At 36.7% G+C, this 19,235-nt stretch overlaps 1 protein-coding gene across 4 annotated transcripts in view; it reads left to right on the forward strand.

Annotated features, from left to right (window-relative positions):
- Nucleotides 1-19,235, forward strand: part of SNX14 (sorting nexin 14) — a 72,378-nt gene that overhangs the window by 7,880 nt on the left and 45,263 nt on the right. For all 4 annotated transcript variants that reach the window (XM_018053176.1, XM_018053174.1, XM_018053175.1 and 1 more), the window contains 5 exons: nucleotides 8,009-8,129; nucleotides 9,278-9,354; nucleotides 9,436-9,514; nucleotides 13,415-13,458; nucleotides 15,299-15,386. In XM_018053176.1, the coding sequence (XP_017908665.1) occupies nucleotides 8,009-8,129; nucleotides 9,278-9,354; nucleotides 9,436-9,514; nucleotides 13,415-13,458; nucleotides 15,299-15,386 (409 nt within the window). The remainder of the gene's footprint in view (nucleotides 1-8,008; nucleotides 8,130-9,277; nucleotides 9,355-9,435; nucleotides 9,515-13,414; nucleotides 13,459-15,298; nucleotides 15,387-19,235) is intronic.

Below are 19,235 nucleotides of genomic sequence, written 5' to 3' on the forward strand. Positions count from 1 at the left end.
TTAACTACTATTTTACTGAGTATTTCATTTCTCTATTCATGAATAAAATAGACCTAAGGATTTCCTTATATTATCTTTATCAGGTTGGGGGATTAAAATTATTAGTCCTTTTAAATGGGCTTCCCTGGTGGCTCAGAGGTTAAAGTGTCTGATTCCAATGCAGGAGACCCGGGTTCGATCCCTGGGTCGGGAAGATCCCCTGGAGAAGGCAGTGGCAACCCACTCCAGTATTCTTGCCTGGAGAATCTCATGGACAGAGGAGCCTGGTAGGCTACAGTCCACGGGGTGGCAAAGAGTCGGACACGACTGAGCGATTTCTCTCTCTCTTCTCTTTAAATTGGCAGCTTTTCCTCATTTTTTTCCTCCCTGAAAGCAGTCTGTATAAAGTAAGGATTATCTGTTTTATGAAAGTTTGGTGAAATCATATGGGCCAGGGGCCTTTTTTTTTGTTTGAGGCCAGGTCTCTGATTATATTTTAATTCCTCTAATAAATAGTTGGTCTTTTCAGGTTATCTAGTTCTTAACTTCCTAATTCTTAGCATTTTTTTTCCCTAAAATTGTTTGTCATATTATTTATCCAATTTATGACTGTATAGTTGTTTACAGTCTTACTTTTCATTTCAGTTATAGCTGTGACTGCTTCTTTTTTTTCATTCTGTGTTGTGTTAACTACAAGTTGGCTCTTGCTATGGGCACTTGCCATCTATCTCTACAAGGATTAAATCATGTGCTGCTTCAGCTGCTGATGTTCAACACCCCCTGAAAGAAGTTCAGGATGGAGAGCAGAAATGAGGCACTCTGTGCTGGGGGTGGTGTGGTGGGACTGGCAGCAGAGGTCTTCAGATAGATATTTTCAGGAGCCGATTTTATTAGCATGATTCTTGTATCTCCTGATACCTAGAAAAACACTAAAAGCCTTCATGGTGATGACTGTTTCTCGTGACTCACGAAAGGTTCATGAGACTAGCAGAAACCTTTCGGAAGAATATGTGCTTGATTGCATGTATTCCCCCTTCACCAAAATCTCATATATACTGAACATCCCCCTTCCTTCTTTGGAGTAGTTTCTTAGAGCTATTTCAAAGTGCTGTCTCTCACGCTGCAGTCCTCATTTTGCCCCAAATAAAATTTACAGCTCTCATGTTGTGCATTTTTAAAAAGTCAACAGTTGTATATTTGTATCCTCTCTTTTTCTTTTCTCCCCTGATCTGTTTTGCTAAAACTTTGTCTTTTTTAACTTTTGCTTTTGAGAATTTCCAAGCATACATAGAAAAAAGAGAGTACGAAGAACCTCTAAGCACTCATCACTCAGCTTCAACAACCGTTAGTATTTTAAAAAAATCTGACCTTCTTCCTTTTAAAATAATAATTCTGCACAAAACCATAACCTTACAAAATTAACAGTAATTTTTAAATGTTTTGTAATAATCAGCTCATACTCACATTTTCTTAATTATATAAAAATTTATAATGCATTTGTTCTAATCAGAATTGCAACTGGGTCTACTCATTTTATGTAGTTGCTGCATCTTTGAAGCTTTTGTAAGTATAATCTAGAACAAGAGTTGCCCAACTTGCTGTAAAGTGTCAGTAAATACTTTAGGCTTTGCGGGCTATATCAGGTCTCTCCCATATTTTTTTTTAAATGTAAAAATCTTAGCTTTGAGGGCTATACCATAAGCCTTTGTCAACCCTAATCTAGAACATTCCTCCTCACCTGCTCTTTTTTTTCCCTTTGCCATTGACTTGTTGAAGAAACTGAGTTATTTGTTCATACTTTGGATTTTGCTGATAGTCATCTGCACCTCTGTATTTCTTGTACATAGGGAGTTAGAGTTATAAGCTCTGTTAGATTTACATTTTTTTTAGGGGGGGTGCAGGTGTACTTCAGTGCATCATCACATCAAAAGATAACTCCACATTAGGTCGAGTTGCCTCTCTTGTTGTAGATTCAGGTGGTGACAGCTGCCCAACACATTTTCTCTTTGATTTCACCATTTATTTCCTCCCTGAATCATTGTAGGATGCAACATGGTGATTTGTTACTGTTTCATTCCTTCTGTATTTTTTAATTTAAATTCTCGTGTGTGTGTGTGTGTGTGTGTGTGTGTGTGTGTGTTTGTAGAATTGCTTTAATTTATCCTCTGTTAAGGTCTGTTTAGTTACAACGAAGTATAGCTCAAGCTGGAAAAGTAGAATAAATGCTTATACCTTTTTCTCTTAATTATCAGTTTTTAGAGTAATTACTGGTGCCCTAATAACCTCAAGTAGTATCCAGCTAGAGGTTTTAATTATTTTATTAATTTTTCCAAAGAACCAGTTTATAATGTCTTTTGTCATTGTTGTCTACTTGATTGATTTCTGTTCTTTAGTGTGTCCTTCCTTTTTATGTGTTTGGATTTGTATTTCCCCTCCCAACCTTCTGAATGCTTAGCTTGTTGGTTTTCAGTATTTGTCTCTGATTAATGCAGGATAACCTCAACAGTATAGATAATTTGGGTCAGGTAATTCTTTGTTGTGGGGGGCTGTTCTGTACATTGTAAGATACTTAGCAGAGCCTTGGCCTCAAGTCACTTGATGTAAATACCATACCATAAAAAATACCTCTCTTTTATTTCCCCACAGTTGTGACAGTGAAAAATGTCTCCATATATTGCCAAATTCCCCTGGCAGTGGGTGAGATCACCCTTGGTTGAGAACAGCAGGATTAATGTATTTAACGCTAAAGATTTCCTCCTTAAATAATGCCTTTCAGTTATTGCTTGCCTTACAGTGATGTGCATATTGCGTGAAGTGTTTATTGTCACTCAGTCTAAGCACAGGTCTATAATTCCTAATCCATAATTCAGAAATCAAAAAGTTCTGAAGAAATAACTTGTCCTCTAGATTTGATAACACCAGTTACATTTGATAACAAAACCTGGACCTGAACAGGCATGAGACTTGTTTATTGTATTTATTTCTGACTTATTTATTTATGGTTTATACATTTTTCTATGGAAATATTAATATCTGATTATGGAGTACTATATCAGACCTCATATTATTTATGTTATTATAACATGATGTATTATGCTATATAATTATGTTGTTTATGAAATATGTACTATATAAGTGTTGAAGGATTCTAAAAATTGTGAATTCGGAGTCGTATCTTTCTGGCTCAGAATGATTTTCAGTAAGTGGCTGTGGACATGGATTTCATAATGTGAATACCTCTGTAACCCATTGAGTTAGTTTCCAGACTTACGGTTTTTTAAAAGCTTGATGTCAAGTGTGCTATTTATTGGTTGGAGTGAAGCTTTGTGTAAGACTTTGTATAAAGGAATGGGAAGCATAAGAGCAGAAAAGTGAGTTGGGGCCAGGTTGAGGGACCGTAGAGGTTTAGAGGGTTTGTGTTTCCTTCTGCAGGCAGGTTAATCCGTAGCAGTTCTTTGAGTTAACAGTAACCATGTTTATGTGAGAACTTTTAGTGATAGGTTTGTAGTGGATGTTTGTCAAGTGCAGAATTGCCCTGGGGGCCTAGAGACCAGTTTCCTGTGGTTGAGTGGTGCAGCCTTGGTCTCACAGCATTTGCACTTACTGTTCACTGTCTGTAATATGTGAGCACCTTTAATCATCTTCTTCACCTTTTCTTACTACTTGGTGCTGTATTCTTCAATTCTGAGATCCCCAGTCTTCACAATATTTTCTGTAGCTGGTTCTATTTCATGGTGCAGTTGGGGCAGTTATCCCCAGTCAGAGAACAGGGCTGGATGTGGCACTCACTTGTGTGCTTCCCTTCTCTGTTCTAAAAATTTTAATTGGAGGATAATAGCTTTACCATGTTGTATTGGTTTCTGCCATACAATAACAGAATCAGCCACAAGTATGTATACATGCGTCCCTTCCCTCTTGAACCTCCCTCCTACCTACCCCTCTATCTAGGTTGTCGCAGAGTTCTGTGCTTGAGCGCCCTGTGGTACACAGCAGCTTTCAACTAGCTGTCTGTTTTACATATCATAATGTACGTGTTTCAGTGCTGCTTTTGCCCCACCCTCTCCTTCTCCCGTCGTGTCCACAAGTCTGTCCTCTGTGTCTGCATCTCTGTTCTTGCCCTGCAGATAGCTTCATTAGTACCATCTTTCTGGATTCCATATACATGTGTTGATATACAATACTTGTCTTTCTCTAACTTCACTCTGTATAACAGGCTCTAGGTTCATACACTTCCCTTCTTTTCAAGATTCTGTTCCTGTATTGCTTGTTGCTGCTAAGTCGCTTCAGTCGTGTCCGACTCTGTGTGACCCCATAGACGGAAGCTCACCAGGCTCCCCCGTCCCCAGGATTCTCCAGGCAAGAACACTGGAGTGGGTTGCCATTTCCTTCTTCAGTGCATGAAAGTGAAAAGTGAAAGGGAAGTCGCTCAGTCGTGTCCGATTCTTAGTGACCCCATGGAATGCAGCCTACCAGGCTCCTCCATCCATGGGATTTTCCGGGCAAGAGTACTGGAGTGGGGTGCCACTGCCTTCTCTGGTATTGCTTGTTATCCAGTGCCTAAAAACAGTTGCTGTATATGGTTTGTCCAGTTTTCCAGCTGTTTATGGTGGGACAATGAGTCTGGTACCAGTTATTCTGTTGAGGAAGTAGAAATCTCTCACTCCTTTGGAACTTCTGCCATCTGTCTTTTCTTACGGATATCAGTCTCTTGCACTATAAGCTTCTAGTTTATACACTCTTTCCATTTTAAATCTTGTGATTCTGGGTAACTTTAGTGTTTGTGCAAGTAACCCATCAAATACTGCAGTTTATCTTGAGGTGTCTCTTCTATAGTCTCCCACTTGGATCACCTTTTGGTGGCCTGTGTTATCACCAGAGACTGTTCTGTGAAATCTTAAAAATTAAGCCTCCCACTTGCTGACCTGTGGCTACGTCTCTTATTCCATCAGTCACACTGTACCTGCTTTTCTCTGCTTTCTTCCTATCTATTGTCCCTCTTCTGTTATCCTTTACTTTCTCGTGTGGTTTAGAGTCAGTCTAGCTTAGATTCCATGGCTCATCACTTTAGCCACTCTACTGCCAGCATCCTTGACTCTCTTTGCTTGCATGTCACTCACTGAACAAAATCCAAACCTTGAATCAGTGATGCTGGTTTGTTTTATTAAGTGTGTATATCCTGGTTACTGAATGCTGCTAGAGAAGGTCGCACACCTGTAAACTGAACTCTTCAGCTTTAGTACTGCCCAGCAGTTCCTGAGGATACCTTTCTCTTTACTTCTCTCCAGCTGCTGCTTCAGAATTTCCTCAGTCTTCTAGACCTCCCGTTCATGCCACCTTTGCCTTTTCCTCTCAAGCAGCACCTGTTTCACTTAGAGGCCATCACATGGCTTTGAATTCTTTTTATTTAATCTGTAGATTTAACTCCATTCTCATCAACCCTTTCTTTTTCTCTAGTATTGAAGAGGAGATATCACTTTCTTTTATAATTATTTTTTTCTGTTTTGACTCTGAATCCCAACTACTCCTATATTCTCTAGGGGAAAATAATTCTGTTATCCTTTCTCTCCTCCCTCGTTTTCTTTGTTCTCTTTCTCTCCTATTAATGCTTAAATGTGATCAGATTTTACTAAACACCTTTCCTAGTTGTCTCTCTCCAGCTGACACCTTAGCTCTTTTATTGATTTATTGTTCTTCTTTCCTTTGAAAAGAGAATTATCCACATTTCCTGATTCCACTTCCCCACCAGTCTCCAATCCATTACATCCTGCGAAAATTGATTTGCCTGTTTCATCAGCATCTCTCTTGTTGCTGAGACCAGTGGACGCTTTTCAGTCTCTTTTACTTTATTTTACAAATATTTGGTCATGTTTGACTACTTCATTCTTGTTGAAATGCTTTCTTCACTTATTCTTCTTTTTTAAAATCTTGACAGCCTTTATGATTTGACCCCTGTGTTTCTTCTCAGCTCTCCTAATCCCTAGATTCCTTTATAGATTTCTCTGCTTCTGCTTATTTCTTAAATATGTCGTGTTCTCTTCATTTTTCAGTTTGCAGCTGGTCGTGACATTCATTCCCATGACTTCAGTGATCTTTATACTGGTAATTCCCAAGCCTTTATCCTTGGCCCGTATTCTCTGCAGAGATTTAAACTACCCAAAACCTGGCTGGTTATGGAACATTTCTGCTTGGTACATCTTGAAAGTGAAAGTGAAAGTCACTCAGTCGTGTCCAACTCATTTCTACTTGGTGCATCTTGAGAACCCTGAAAATCAGCGTGTCCAAAAGGAACTGATTTTTTATTTCTCTCTTCTCCTTATATCTAATCAACTACTTAGTCCTTTTTTTTTTTACTTTGTTTTTTGAGGGAATTCCCTGGTGGTCCAGTGACTAGGACTTTGAGCTCTCATTGTGGAGGCCCTGGATTTGATCCCTGGTTCTCCCTGGTTGGAGAACTAAAATCCCTTAAGCTGTGCAGAGAGGCCAAAAAAAAAAAAAAAAGGTGTTTTTTGGTCAGGCCATTTGGCTTGCAGGATCTTAGTTCCCTGACCAGGATTCAAACCCCTGCTCCCTGTAGTGAAAGTGTGGAGTCCTAACCATTGGACCACCAGGGAATTCCCCTACTTAGTCCTCTCAATTCTTCCTCCTAGGTGTCTCAAAATAGTCAGCTGCTTTTTATCTCTAAGTCTCTACAGGCCATCCATAGATTCTCCTAGATTAACTGCTTCAGCAGCTTGCTAATTAGCTTGCTTGTTTCCAGTTTAGACTATCCTCCATATTGCTGCTAGAGTGGTTTTCTGATTAAACAATCTGATGATACTGCTTTCCTTCTTAAAACTCTTAAAAATTCTTAAAATCTTCTTAAGCTGTTCATTATCTCCTGGGTATTACTCAGGACTCTTGATGGTAGATGAAAGAAACTCATCTCACTCTAGGTTTGGCAGAGAGGGGAATCATTGGATGCTTATGTAAGTGCAGAAAGAACTGGCAAGTAGCTGGGCCTCAGAAACTTTGAAATACTTTTTGCATCTCCCTGATTGTCCCCCTTCTCTCTGTGGCTTGGCTTCATTCTATTACTATGTAGTGATTTGTGAACTGAAGAGCGGGCACCAAAGTTTGAACTCCGTGTCCTTACTCACGGTTAGAGTTGTTGAGGGGCTCCGTTGTTGAGGGGCTGGTGCTTCGCAAAATCATGGTAACTGAAAACTGTGCAATGTGAAGACAGACTCTACTGCTGCACCTTAATGTGACTTCTTATGTGACACTAGGTGGTATGGCTATGGCTTGTTTTTTTAGGTTCCTCTCAAGGCCACGTCTTCCTTGGAGCCGTGCACAGATCTTTCTTAGCTCACGTTGTTCCCTCAAGTTTGAATTCCCCTCATTCCTCTACCCTGTCCCCTTCTGTCGCTTTTCTCCTGCTCATTCTTTAAGTTTTCCCAGAGACACAACTTTCTCTGCAAAAAGCTCTGCTGTTTTGGGTTGTGTGTTCTGCCCTGGGTGCTCTCATATCATGCATACTTTCTCTGTCATAGTATGGCACACATCATCACACTGTGTTCATTTCCTTACCTGCTACACCTGTGGGATAGTATTTCCTATGCAAATAGACAGTGCTGTTCCTTACTATATCCCCAGAGCCTAGTACTGTGTAGCACTAAATGGGTACTCAGTACAGTTTTTGTTTTGATTTAATGCAAAATAATCAGAATTTTGGTGGGGTATGAATACTACACTGTCATTAGAAGATATTCTGGAAAAATGTAGTATTGGCTAGTTAAACATGACAGCCTAGGTGCCAAGTTATGAAATATTGAGGATTTATACTTCCTTATACTTTAAGTGAAATATACTTTTGATAGCAAACATTCAAATATTCTTATAGTTAATAAGTATATTACAGAAAACATGACTGGAAGAATTGCATCAACCTGATACTGTAGATGCTTAATTAAATACTCATTAAATCAATGAAGGCACAAATTAGTTTTATATGTGTTTTTGGTTCTAATAATTATCTTCATTTATTTCTAAGGTATCTTCATGTTTTAATGATCTTCTGGTCATTTGTTGCTGGAGTTGTCACATTTTACTGCTCATTGGGACCTGATTCTCTGTTACCAAATATATTCTTCATGATAAAATACAAACCTAAGGTAAAATATATGTGTTCTTATTTTTAAGAGTCAGTATATATGATTCTATGCTGTTCGATATTCTTCTTGAAAGCATGTTAAAGCAGTGATTTCTAAAAAAATCTATCTGATCTAATTTAATAATGGAAGACATCAGAACATTTTCAAAGTGAAATTTGCCTATGTATATATTTTTAAAGTGTACAGTTCTCCTAGGAGAAGCTAGAAAGAGAAAATTCAAAATGCTCAGAAAATTGGGTCCACAATTTTAGTGTCCTTTAACTTCATATTAACTATGAGGACAGTAAATTAGAGGTTCCCAAAGTTGCTTGTACAGTAGAATCACCTAAGGAATCTTTTAAAAAAAATGCAGGTTCCTGGGCTCTACCCCTGGAATTTGATTGAATAGTTCTGGGCTAGGACCTTATAATTAGTACTTGTTGAAAGCTTTCCAGGTGATTCTGAGGCACAGACGCAACTCAGGAACTCATTGTTCCACGAATGTCCGTTTGCTTCATAGAAACAAATAATCAGGCAGTTTGCTTAACCAAAATAGTTTGTTTTGTATATCTGAACTTTGAGGAAGATGGTACTGTATTGAGTCTGTCTCTGGTAGGTAAAGTCCCAAGAGTGTAGATGAGGGTTAAGTGGGATATCTTGAAGTCTTCCTTGATAATTCTTCAAGTAGCTGCAGTCCCTCATCTTAGGTTGGTTGATATTTCTGCTCAGAGGAAATACGGCTGTAAGTGGTGCCCTGTGTTTGGTCAGGAAACTGACTAGTTATAGCATATGTTCTCCTTCATTGATTAAAGGTTTTGGAGAAATAGAAAATAGTTTTTTCTTATACTTTTGCAGCAGAGTATCATTTTCAAATATAGATTGAATTTTTTTTTAAATAAGTGAGCATAGCAATTGACTTTAATTTTAAGCTTGGGAATTTGGCTTAGTTATTATAAAGCATTTCATTTGGTATTTTTCTCCTATTGGCAGTTTGGTATAGCAAGATTTATTTATTATAAAGAATAGTTTCAGTGTTAAAGCAGACAGTAATAAAAAAATATCATGTCCTCTGAATTCATACGCTGATTAACCATTTTTTGAAAAGTTGATTCTCTTTAGTAAATATGATGTGTAATGTAAAGACAAATCTCCCTACTTCCCTTTTTTAGCAATTAGGACTTCAGGAATTGTTTCCTCAAGGTCGTAGCTGTGCTGTTTGTGGTAAGGTGAAATGTAAGCGACATAGGTAAGTTAAACACTTTTAATTTGTTGATCTTTTCCGTTAAGCTTTGGGTTTCAAGCAATTTAACTGTATGATTTTCTTTAGGCCTTCCTTGCTACTTGAGAACTACCAGCCATGGCTAGACCTGAAAATTTCTTCTAAGGTTGATGCATCTCTCTCAGAGGTAACTGATTTAATTAATATTGCTGTGTATACCCAAGCAAAAAATGTTAGATACTTAATGGGAAATGGAATCATGGAGTATTTTAATAAATGCCGCCTAATTGATTCTTGGTTAAATAGTTGATTGTTACACAACTTGAATTGTAAGTCATAAGTATTTTTTGATTCCATATCTAATAAAAATGAACATTTTGGCCAAAGAAAATAGTTTTACCTAGTTACTATCTATCTCTTTAAGAAATAGTCATTTTTTATAATATGGCAGTAGAAATAACCAGAATAGAGCAGAGAACAGGATACATTTCACTGTTTCTGCATAATATAGGAATAGGAAGTGTGATCTCTTTGTGGCAGTCACATTTTGTATGTATCTTTTGGTAATATACCATGTTTTAGTTATTTCTTTGAGAGACTTGTTTTCTTCATCCATCTGAGAAAGCTGTCAAATTCTTGAAGGCAGGGAATAGATCTCATTTGTCCCCAGCACCAAGTGCAGGGGCCAGATGTATTGTTGGTATCTGATAGATATGTACTGAATTAAACTAAATGCTGATTAGTTGAAGAGTAGCATTAAACATCTGAATCCTGCCTAATTGTCACTTTTCCCACTTGGAATCCTCTGCTGGCTAAAAAGTATGCTGCATAAATGCTAAATTATTGGCATTTTCCTTTTCCCATTTCTTCTCTAAGCTCTTTTTCATCCTCCAGATTCCTGGATTGAAGACTGTGCTTTCCAGTGTGGTAGCAACTAGCTACATGTGGCTGTTAATAAATACTTGAAATATATTAGTCCTAATTGAGATGTGCTATATATGTAAAATATGTACTGGGTTTTGAGAACTTCTTAAGGAAAAAGAAATGTAAAATATCCTATTATATATTTTATATTGATTATATGTTAAAATGATAATATTTTGGGTATATTGGGTTAAATAAGATAGATAATAAAATTAACTTCACCTGTTTTTATTTTTCTTTAAATGTAGTTAGTAGAAAATTTGAAATTATATGTGTGGCTGACATATTTCTATTTGTGAGTGTTGATCTGAGGTCTTCTGAAGACAAGACTTCTAGGGAAATAGTAATTGTAGTAATTTGACACTTTATTTCTTTGTAAAAACTTTGACACTTTATTTCTTATGTAATTTTTGACCTAGTGCCTGGAACATATTGGTGTTGAGTAAATATTAGCTCTAATATTTAAAAACCATTTTCTGAGGTCTTGCTTTAGGCAGGAACTAGACTACGTCCTAGGAATAAAAAAATAAAATATGCTTCTTTTCTTCTGGGAGCTTTGGTCTAGGAGGGGAGGTAGGCATATAAACAGACAGGCACAGTGTAATGTAATGCAGTCAGTTATGGAAGAAACATACAAGGTATGTCATTAGTCCAGAGGAAGAAGTGCATAACTGTAGAGAGGGGCAGTCAGAAAGTATACCTAGATGTTTGCAAGCCTGATAGTAAAAAGGAAAGGGTATTCCAGGGTGTGGAAAGAGTTTTTGGAAGGAAAAAGAGGCTTTGAAACCGGGTGGACAGTTCTGTAAGCTGGAGGATGAAATGTGAAGGAGAATGTGGGCAACGAAGAGACCATACTCTAGTAGCTAGTGTTTATCAGTTACTTACTATATAGCTTCCCCTGGTGGTTCAGACAGTAAAGAATCTGCCAACAGTGCAGGAGACCCAGGTTCAATCCCTGGGTAGGGAAGATCCCCTGGAGGAGGAAATGGCAACCTACTCCAGTATTCTTGCCTGAAGAATTCCATGGACAGGGGACCCTGGCAGGCTACAGTCCATGGAGTTGCAAAGAGTCTGATACGACTGAGCGATTAACACTTTCAATACTTACTGTATAGTAGATATTGTGCTAATCACTGTACTTGTATTATTCGTGTAACCTATGAAGTAGGTGCTATTTTTGATGGTGTTACCAAACCTAGGGTTTAGAGCATTTTAATAATTTTCTCAAGTATAGCTGGCTGGTAGCAGAACTCAATCAAAAATGCAGGACTGCTTTAGTTCGTAACCAATTTTTATATCGCTGTATGGAAATCAGATCATCAAAAGACTTAAAAGGCCATGCTGAAGATGTTTAATTGATCATAGATGTCAGTGATTTTCAAATTGTGTAACTAGAGTTTTCAGATGTGACTCACGGGATGTTTAGTTCAGTTCAGTTGCTTAGTTGTGTCTGACTCTTTGTGACCCCATGGTTTGTGACCCCATGGACTGCAGCATGCCAGGCTTCCCTGTCCATCACCAACTCTCGGAGCTTGCTGAAACCCATGTCCGTTGAGTCAGTGATGCCATCCAACCATCTCATCCTCTGTTGTCCCCTTCTCTTCCTGCCTTCAATCTTTCCCAGCATCAGGGTCTTTTCCAATGAGTCAGTTCTTCACATCAGGTGGCCAAAGTAACTGAGTTTCCGCTTCAGCATGAGTCCTTCCAGTGAATGTTCAGGACTGATCTCCTTTAGGATGGACTAGTTGGATCTCCTTGCAGTCCAAGGGACTCTAAAGAGTCTTCTCCAACACCACAGTTCAAAAGCATCAATTCTCTACAGGATATAGTGGGAGGTGAAAAGGAAGTAGAAGGTCACAGCTGCTGGCATGCAGCTTTCTCTTGCCTTTTCAGAATCAGTGCAGCTCCACCTTTCTTAATTTGATGTGTGGTTCGTTATATTGACGGTTTCATGCAGGTGAGTGATGTGGTCAAATACATATTTTAGATCACTTTGGCAGTTTTGTGGAGGATGGAAGGGAGCTAACTTGGAAGGAGGGAGACTGATTTAGAGGCTATGTATAGGGGTGAGAAGAGGTAGAAAAGAGCTACCTAGGAGGTAAAATCAGTAGGACTTCTGGTTGGATTATTTGGGGAATAATGTAAGATGAAATGTTGAATGGTAAGCTTTCTAGTCTCCTCTCTGTGTCCTAACCTTGTCTCTGTGTCCTAACCTTGTCTCTGTGTATCTTATTTTTCCAGCTGATATCACTGATGCTTAGTTTTTGTAATAAAAAATCCAAATCTTGTTGCCTGAGTATGTAGAGAGTCCACAATCTTCATTACTGGGCCAGAGAAGGTATATAGTCAGATTAGATATGTTGTTTCATTACCTCCCTAGTGCTTTTTAAAATTAATGCCCACTGTTGCAAGTCCTTTTAAAAATTATACTGTTCCACCCAGGCTCAAGAAATGGAAGGTTTAACACCAAGGATTTCTTTTGTTTTGTTTTGTAACTTTTTTAGATATAACTTAAAGTTGTCACAAAGCTGAGCATATTCATATACCAGCACTCAGATCAAGAAACAAAAACATCTTAGCACCCAGAAGTCCTGTTCATGCTCCCTTCTAGTCTATCCTCCCTTGAAAGATAACCACTGACTCCTTAGTTCCCTGACCAGAGATCAAACTTGTGCCCCCTGCATTGGGGGTACGGAGTTTAACCACTGGACCACCAGAACTAGGGAAGTCCCCTAAGTCTTATATATTTGTTTTTTCATTTTATCCTGGGAATACTGACTTATAGAGGGCATTAGGAATGCAAAAGACCAGCCTATTATTTTCCTTCTTTCCATATAATTTTTTTGGTTCATTGAATCTTGAGAGTCAGGAACAATTTAGATTTAATTTTTTTAAATTATGGACGTAAAGTGTGTGTGTCATTCTGATAGTAATTTTTATTTTTAATGGAGTTTTATTGTTTTCAGAGTGTTTTCCCGTATGTCCCTTTTCATCATCACAGCTATGTGAAGTCGACATGGACATTTTGTCATGCAAAAGAATGACACTAGGGGTCAATATTTGGGATACTAAGCTTAGTTTTTGTTATATATTTCTTAGTATGAGAGTTTATTTTCCCAGAATTAATTAACTTGATTTTTCTTAAAAAATAATTTTTATGCAGGTTCTTGAATTAGTGTTGGAAAACTTTGTCTACCCCTGGTACAGGTAAGTTCTTTCTTTAAGATCCCATTAAGTGTGCTAATGATACATTTTTAGTATAGATGGTGATTTCTCAGTGTTGGCACTATTGATATTTTTGGCCACATAATTCTTTGTTATGGGGACCTGTACTGTGCATTATAGGGTATTTAATGTACCCCTGACTTTTTCCCAGTGAATGCTGGTGGCACTCCTTGTTCTCCTTAGTTGTGATCACCAAAAATGTCTTCAGAGATTGCCAGATTTACCTGGGAGGCACAGTGGTCTCTTAAGAACCATTGATGTAGGTAATCAATTAACAATTTAGTGATAGCAAAGAGGAAAAAACCCTAGGCTACTTTTTGAAAAAACAGTAACTTGTACAGTTTCTTATGACTCCTAATTGTAGTGATTTATCATTTTGTATGCACTTTTTACACTTGAATTAGTTGTACATTTAGAGAAAAAATTTTTATTCAGGTATTTCATTAAACTGAAAGTTAATTTCAGTAGACTTCCTGGAAAATTAATGTTCCAGAGGAGCTTTGTTTTTGGTATCTGATACTAATGTACAAATCCCCCTATGCTCAATGGAATATGGAAAATGCTCTAGATCTGTGGGGAAAAAAAAGTCTGATTTGACAATCAGAAATCATTTAATAAAACATATACTCCCTTACATAAGCATCATGTACTTAGTTATATATTTGAACACTTACACCTATATGACTTATAATATTTAATTATATCTCCCCTAATGTTAGAATGATTCAGTATATTTTGAATTTCCTAATTTAAAAATGCCAGTAGGCGGCTTCCCTGGTTTCCAGTGGCTAGGACTTAACGCTTTCACTGCCATGGGCCTGGGTTCAGTCCCTGGTCAGGGAACTGATTCCACAAACTGAGTAATGTGGCTGGGGGGAAAAAAAATGCTAGTAGTTGAGTTGATCTATAGTGGATTAAAACAAATTTAATACTCATTTAATATGTTATTTTTGCATTTATAGCTTATATACATTGGCATCTATCTTAAACATGGGGCATTTGTCATTTAAGTAAATTGATTGTGAGGCCTTTTATAAAATGAATCCTGTTGTGAAACTCCCTGACTGCCACCCCATCCCCACCCCGCCCCCACATTATAACTTTTCAGACAAAATCTGGCTGTATTTTTTAGTGTGTATCCTGTATAGCTATTGATGCTATGATATTCCCTTCCTTGGAGTTAATAGTGGCAACCATGATTGATACAAAATTATCTTCTTTATTCTACCAAGGGACTTAAGAGCATCATCTTCTAGTTCAGAAAATTATGATTATACATACCTTTCTTTCTTGCCTTGGATTAGGAAAGTGTTCTAATTCTTCTAGGGACCTCAGGCTATAGGAAAATTCAGGAAAAGTTTGTCAAAATTTCTATTTAAAAACATTTTGAGTTTCAATTTATTTTCTTTTTCAAATAGAACACACACTTTTTTTTCTTACTTTTAGAATTAGTTTATATTATTAATCTATAAATATTTAATTGAACTTTTCTATGTAATTCTGTTTCTTTTCAAAATTATTTTTTAGATATATCTTTGATGATATTTAGAAAATGATCTTAAAAATCTTAAACATGTGATTACATACACATGAATGTCTACAGGGAAATCTATACAATAATTTAGTTAATAATTATGTACTAGAATTATGGGAGATTTTAATTTTCTTCTTTGTTCTTCTGTTCCATAATATAATGCATTGTTTGTTAAAAAATAGCATAAGTAAATGGGAAAAGAGTCAGTTCTGGACTTCTCTTGGTTTCTAGAAAGGGAAGCTGTATTTCTTTGAACTTCTAAAGGCTTGTTTTTCTTTTCAATTGAAGGGATGTAACAGATGATGAGTCCTTTGTTGATGAACTGAGAATTATATTACGGTTTTTTGCATCCGTCTTAATTCGAAGGATTCACAAGGTATATATTTATAATGAGAAATTTGGGAATTTCTATACTATATGTTGGAGAAGGAAATGGCAACCCACTCCACTATTCTTGCCTGGAGAATCCCATGGACAGAGGAACCTGGTGGGCTTAGAGTCCATGGGGTGGCAAAGAATTGTACATGACTGAAGCAACTTAGCACGCACACTATATGTATTTGCTTTGTTCTTCACCTTTAATTTTTTTAGATTGAGATAAATGGATTACTATTGATTAATTGATCAATTTTGCTTTCTTTAATGTTTGGATATCTTGGTTTTTAGCAGTTAGAGATAAAAAGACAACTGTAGAAAAAAAAGTCATGTTCTTGTTAGATGAATTTACTGAATACATTGTAATGATTATGATGTTTTAAAAAAATTTCAAGCCATATATATACACTTAATTTTGTTGGCTGTAGACACAAGTACTTGTCTACTGCCTTGTCAGTTCTATATATTGAATATATTAATAATAAATTAGTGATCTGTGTCTCTGCCAGTAATAAATAAAGATAAATTCTTGTTAAATGTTGCTATACCTATTTGAGAAATGACCAATAAAATCAACCACTGTAGCAAACATATGCAAAAAATTATGAATAAGTAGTTCCCAAAAGGAAAATATAAAAGTGCCAGTTAATATTTGAAAATATGTTGTCTTTTAATGAGATACTATTCTTTTGCCTATCAGGTTGGGAAAGAAAAAAGAATGATAGTGTTTAGCACTGGTGATTGTAGAGAAACAGGCAAAGCATGTTCAAATTGATATAACTCTTCACCCTGTTAGGGGGTTTGGTAATCTTCATTGAAAGACTTAAAAATGTCTGTACTCTCAAATATAATTCCATTTTTTTAGTATATTTTAAAGAAATAGAGGGGAAACATGTATATTCAAAGATTCATTGCAGTATACCTTATAATAAGGAAGACTGAAAAGGAAAACTGATGTCCAATGACAAGATTGTTGGTTGGTTGAATATAGTACATGTTAACTATGAAATCCTTTCTATAGTTTTTGTGATTACTTGCTTTCATTTAGTATAATGTTTGTGATTGTTTGTTTTCACTTTGCATAATATTTTTGAGGTCCATTCATGTTGTCCTGTTGTACCTGTATCAGTACTTATTCTTTTTTATGTCTGAATAATATTCCGTTGTATGGATATATCACATTTTGTTTATCCATCTGTCAGTCGTGGACATTTGGATTGTTTCTACCTTTTGGCCATTGTGAATAATGCCACCATAGGGTTTGTGTACAAGTTTTTTGCGGGGAGAATGTGTATAGAATATTTGTTTTCCTTTCTTTTGATTTTACCTACAAATGTAATTACTGGGTTAAATGGTTTATGTTTAAACCATTTTTTTAAGAAACTGTCAAAAAACTGTTTTCCTAAATGACTGCACCATTTTCCATTGCCACCAGCAGTGTATGAGTGTCTTGATTTCTCCACATCCTTGCCATAACTAATTATTATTTCACTTTTTGATTCTAACCGTGCTAATGGATGTGAAGTCGTATCTCACTGTGGCATTGATTTGCTTTTCCCTGTGGCTGATGGGGCTTCCCTGATAGCTCAATTGGTAAAGAATCCGCCTGCAATGCAGGAGACTCTGGTTCAATTTCTGGGTTGGGAAGATCCCCTGGAGAAGAGATAGGCTACCCACTCCAGTATTCTTGGGCTTCCTTTGTGGCTCAGCTGGTAAAGACTCTGCCTGCAATGTGGGAGACCTGGATTCGATCCCTGGGTTTGGAAGATCCCTTGGAGAAGGGAAAGGTTACCCACTCCAGTATTCTGGCCTGGAGAATTCCATGGACTGTCTAGTCCATGGGGTCGCATTGAGTCAGACATGACTGAGCGACTTTCACTTCACTTCATGGCTGATGATGTTGAGAATCTTCTTGGATGCTTATTGGCCATTTGTATATCTTTTTTGGGGGGAGAAATGTATATTCAAATTTTTTTGTCCATGTTTTAAACTGAGTTATTTGTCTTTTAATTACTGAGATGTAAGAGTTTATTATCTATTCTGGATTTCCTTGATCAGATATATGATTTCCAAATATTTTTTCCACTTTCTGGATTGTTATGCTATATGTTTTTTTCTTTTCATTTCATCTGCATACTGTCCTGGAAGATAAGTGTGTCTTTATCATACTCATTTTGTAGAAAGTTAGTAATACTCTATGTCAGAGTATCAGAGGTAATTGATGGGCAGAGGATTAGGCCTGGGTCATGTTATTCCTAGTACAGTGTTCTATCCTTGGTAACATTACCTGAATAATGTACCTTGGGGGTTTGGGGATAAAGAAGACAATCATTTAAGGTCCACAGTGTTTTTTTTTAAATCGAAGTTTAGTGACAAACTCATTGTTTTATTCATTTTGACTTTGACCTGAAGTTTCTAAAATAGAACTTGCAAGTGAAAATTTTCATGTGTATTCTCAGAAGATGAGATTTTACAGAATATTTGAAAACAAAGACATCTTGTTTATTTGACAATTAATGGAACTAATTTATAATCACTAAGTACCAAGAGGGCAGGGGTAAATGAAGAGTAATGTTATTTTGCAAAAAGGCATATTGCTAGCAGAAACATAGCCCCTTTTTGAACATGTTTGATATTCATAGCTGAAAGATACCTATAAACTGCTCTGGGTTTTACTAGTAAATCACTAATATTGGGGGCTTCTGAGTCATTAGACTTAATAGATTTATCAGGCTGTGATGTTTTCCCTCTTCCTTAATGAGGAATTTAAAAAGAATTGAAAAGTTAACACAAAATAACACTGTTGGGATGCAATTTTCTCATGCCTTTGATAAAGGGAGAATGTAATGTGTTGAGCTTTGTGATGGCAGATAACCCTGTTAAAGTCTAATAAACATGCTTTTTGGTGATTTACTTAATTCACAAGACTTTTTTTTTTTAAGTTATTTTATTTTCTGTCTCTTTTATGTGTATTCATGTACGCTTCTAATTCTCTCTTACTAACCTACCCTAGTCACTACAGTTTCCAATCTTTAAGTTGAAAATTGTCTGTGGGGAAAAATGAAACTTAGTATTATTCCAAAATAGAATGTTGCCATATATCTTGAAACCAGGATTTGTCTTGTAATCTGAATGAAAAGTTTATTTTCAAGCAGCCTTAGTTAACACAAATTTATAACCTCAAAGGAATGATAAGCTGCTTGACATTTTTTTTTCTTGAATACATTTAGAACAAATACATTAAAGTAATAAGTCAAGAATAAAGACACTAATTTCATGAGAAAAATTTAGTGTATAAGGTATGCCTGTTAAGGTATATTTTCATTATTGTGGTAGTAAAACTGTCTGAAGTTATAATCAATGTGGTCTAAGACTGTAAAGTGCTTTTAAGTTATATTTTTGAAAGATTCCTAATAATATAACTAATTTTTTTAAAATTTATTTTTAATTGAAGGATAATTGCTTTACAATATTGTGTTGATTTCTGCCAAACATCAACATGAATCAGCCCTAGCTATACATATATCCCTTCCCTCTTGATAATCCCATTCATATCCCACCCTTCTAGGTTGTTGCAGAGCCCTGGTTTGAGTTCCCTGAGTCATATAGCAAATTCCCATTGGCTGTCTAATTCACGTATGGAAGTGGATATGTTCAGAGAAGGAAATGGCAGCCCACTCCAGTATTCTTGCCTGGAGAATCCTGTGGACAGAGGAGCCTGGTGGGCTGCTGTCCATAGGGTCGCATAGAGTCAGACATGACTGAAGTGACTTAGCATGCATGCATGCGTTGGAGAAGAAAATGGCAACCCACTCCAATATTCTTGCCTGGAGACTCCCAGGGACGGGGG

The sequence above is a fragment of the Capra hircus genome, chromosome 9 (genome assembly GCF_001704415.2).
Source record: "Capra hircus breed San Clemente chromosome 9, ASM170441v1, whole genome shotgun sequence".
NCBI lineage: Eukaryota > Metazoa > Chordata > Mammalia > Artiodactyla > Bovidae > Capra > Capra hircus.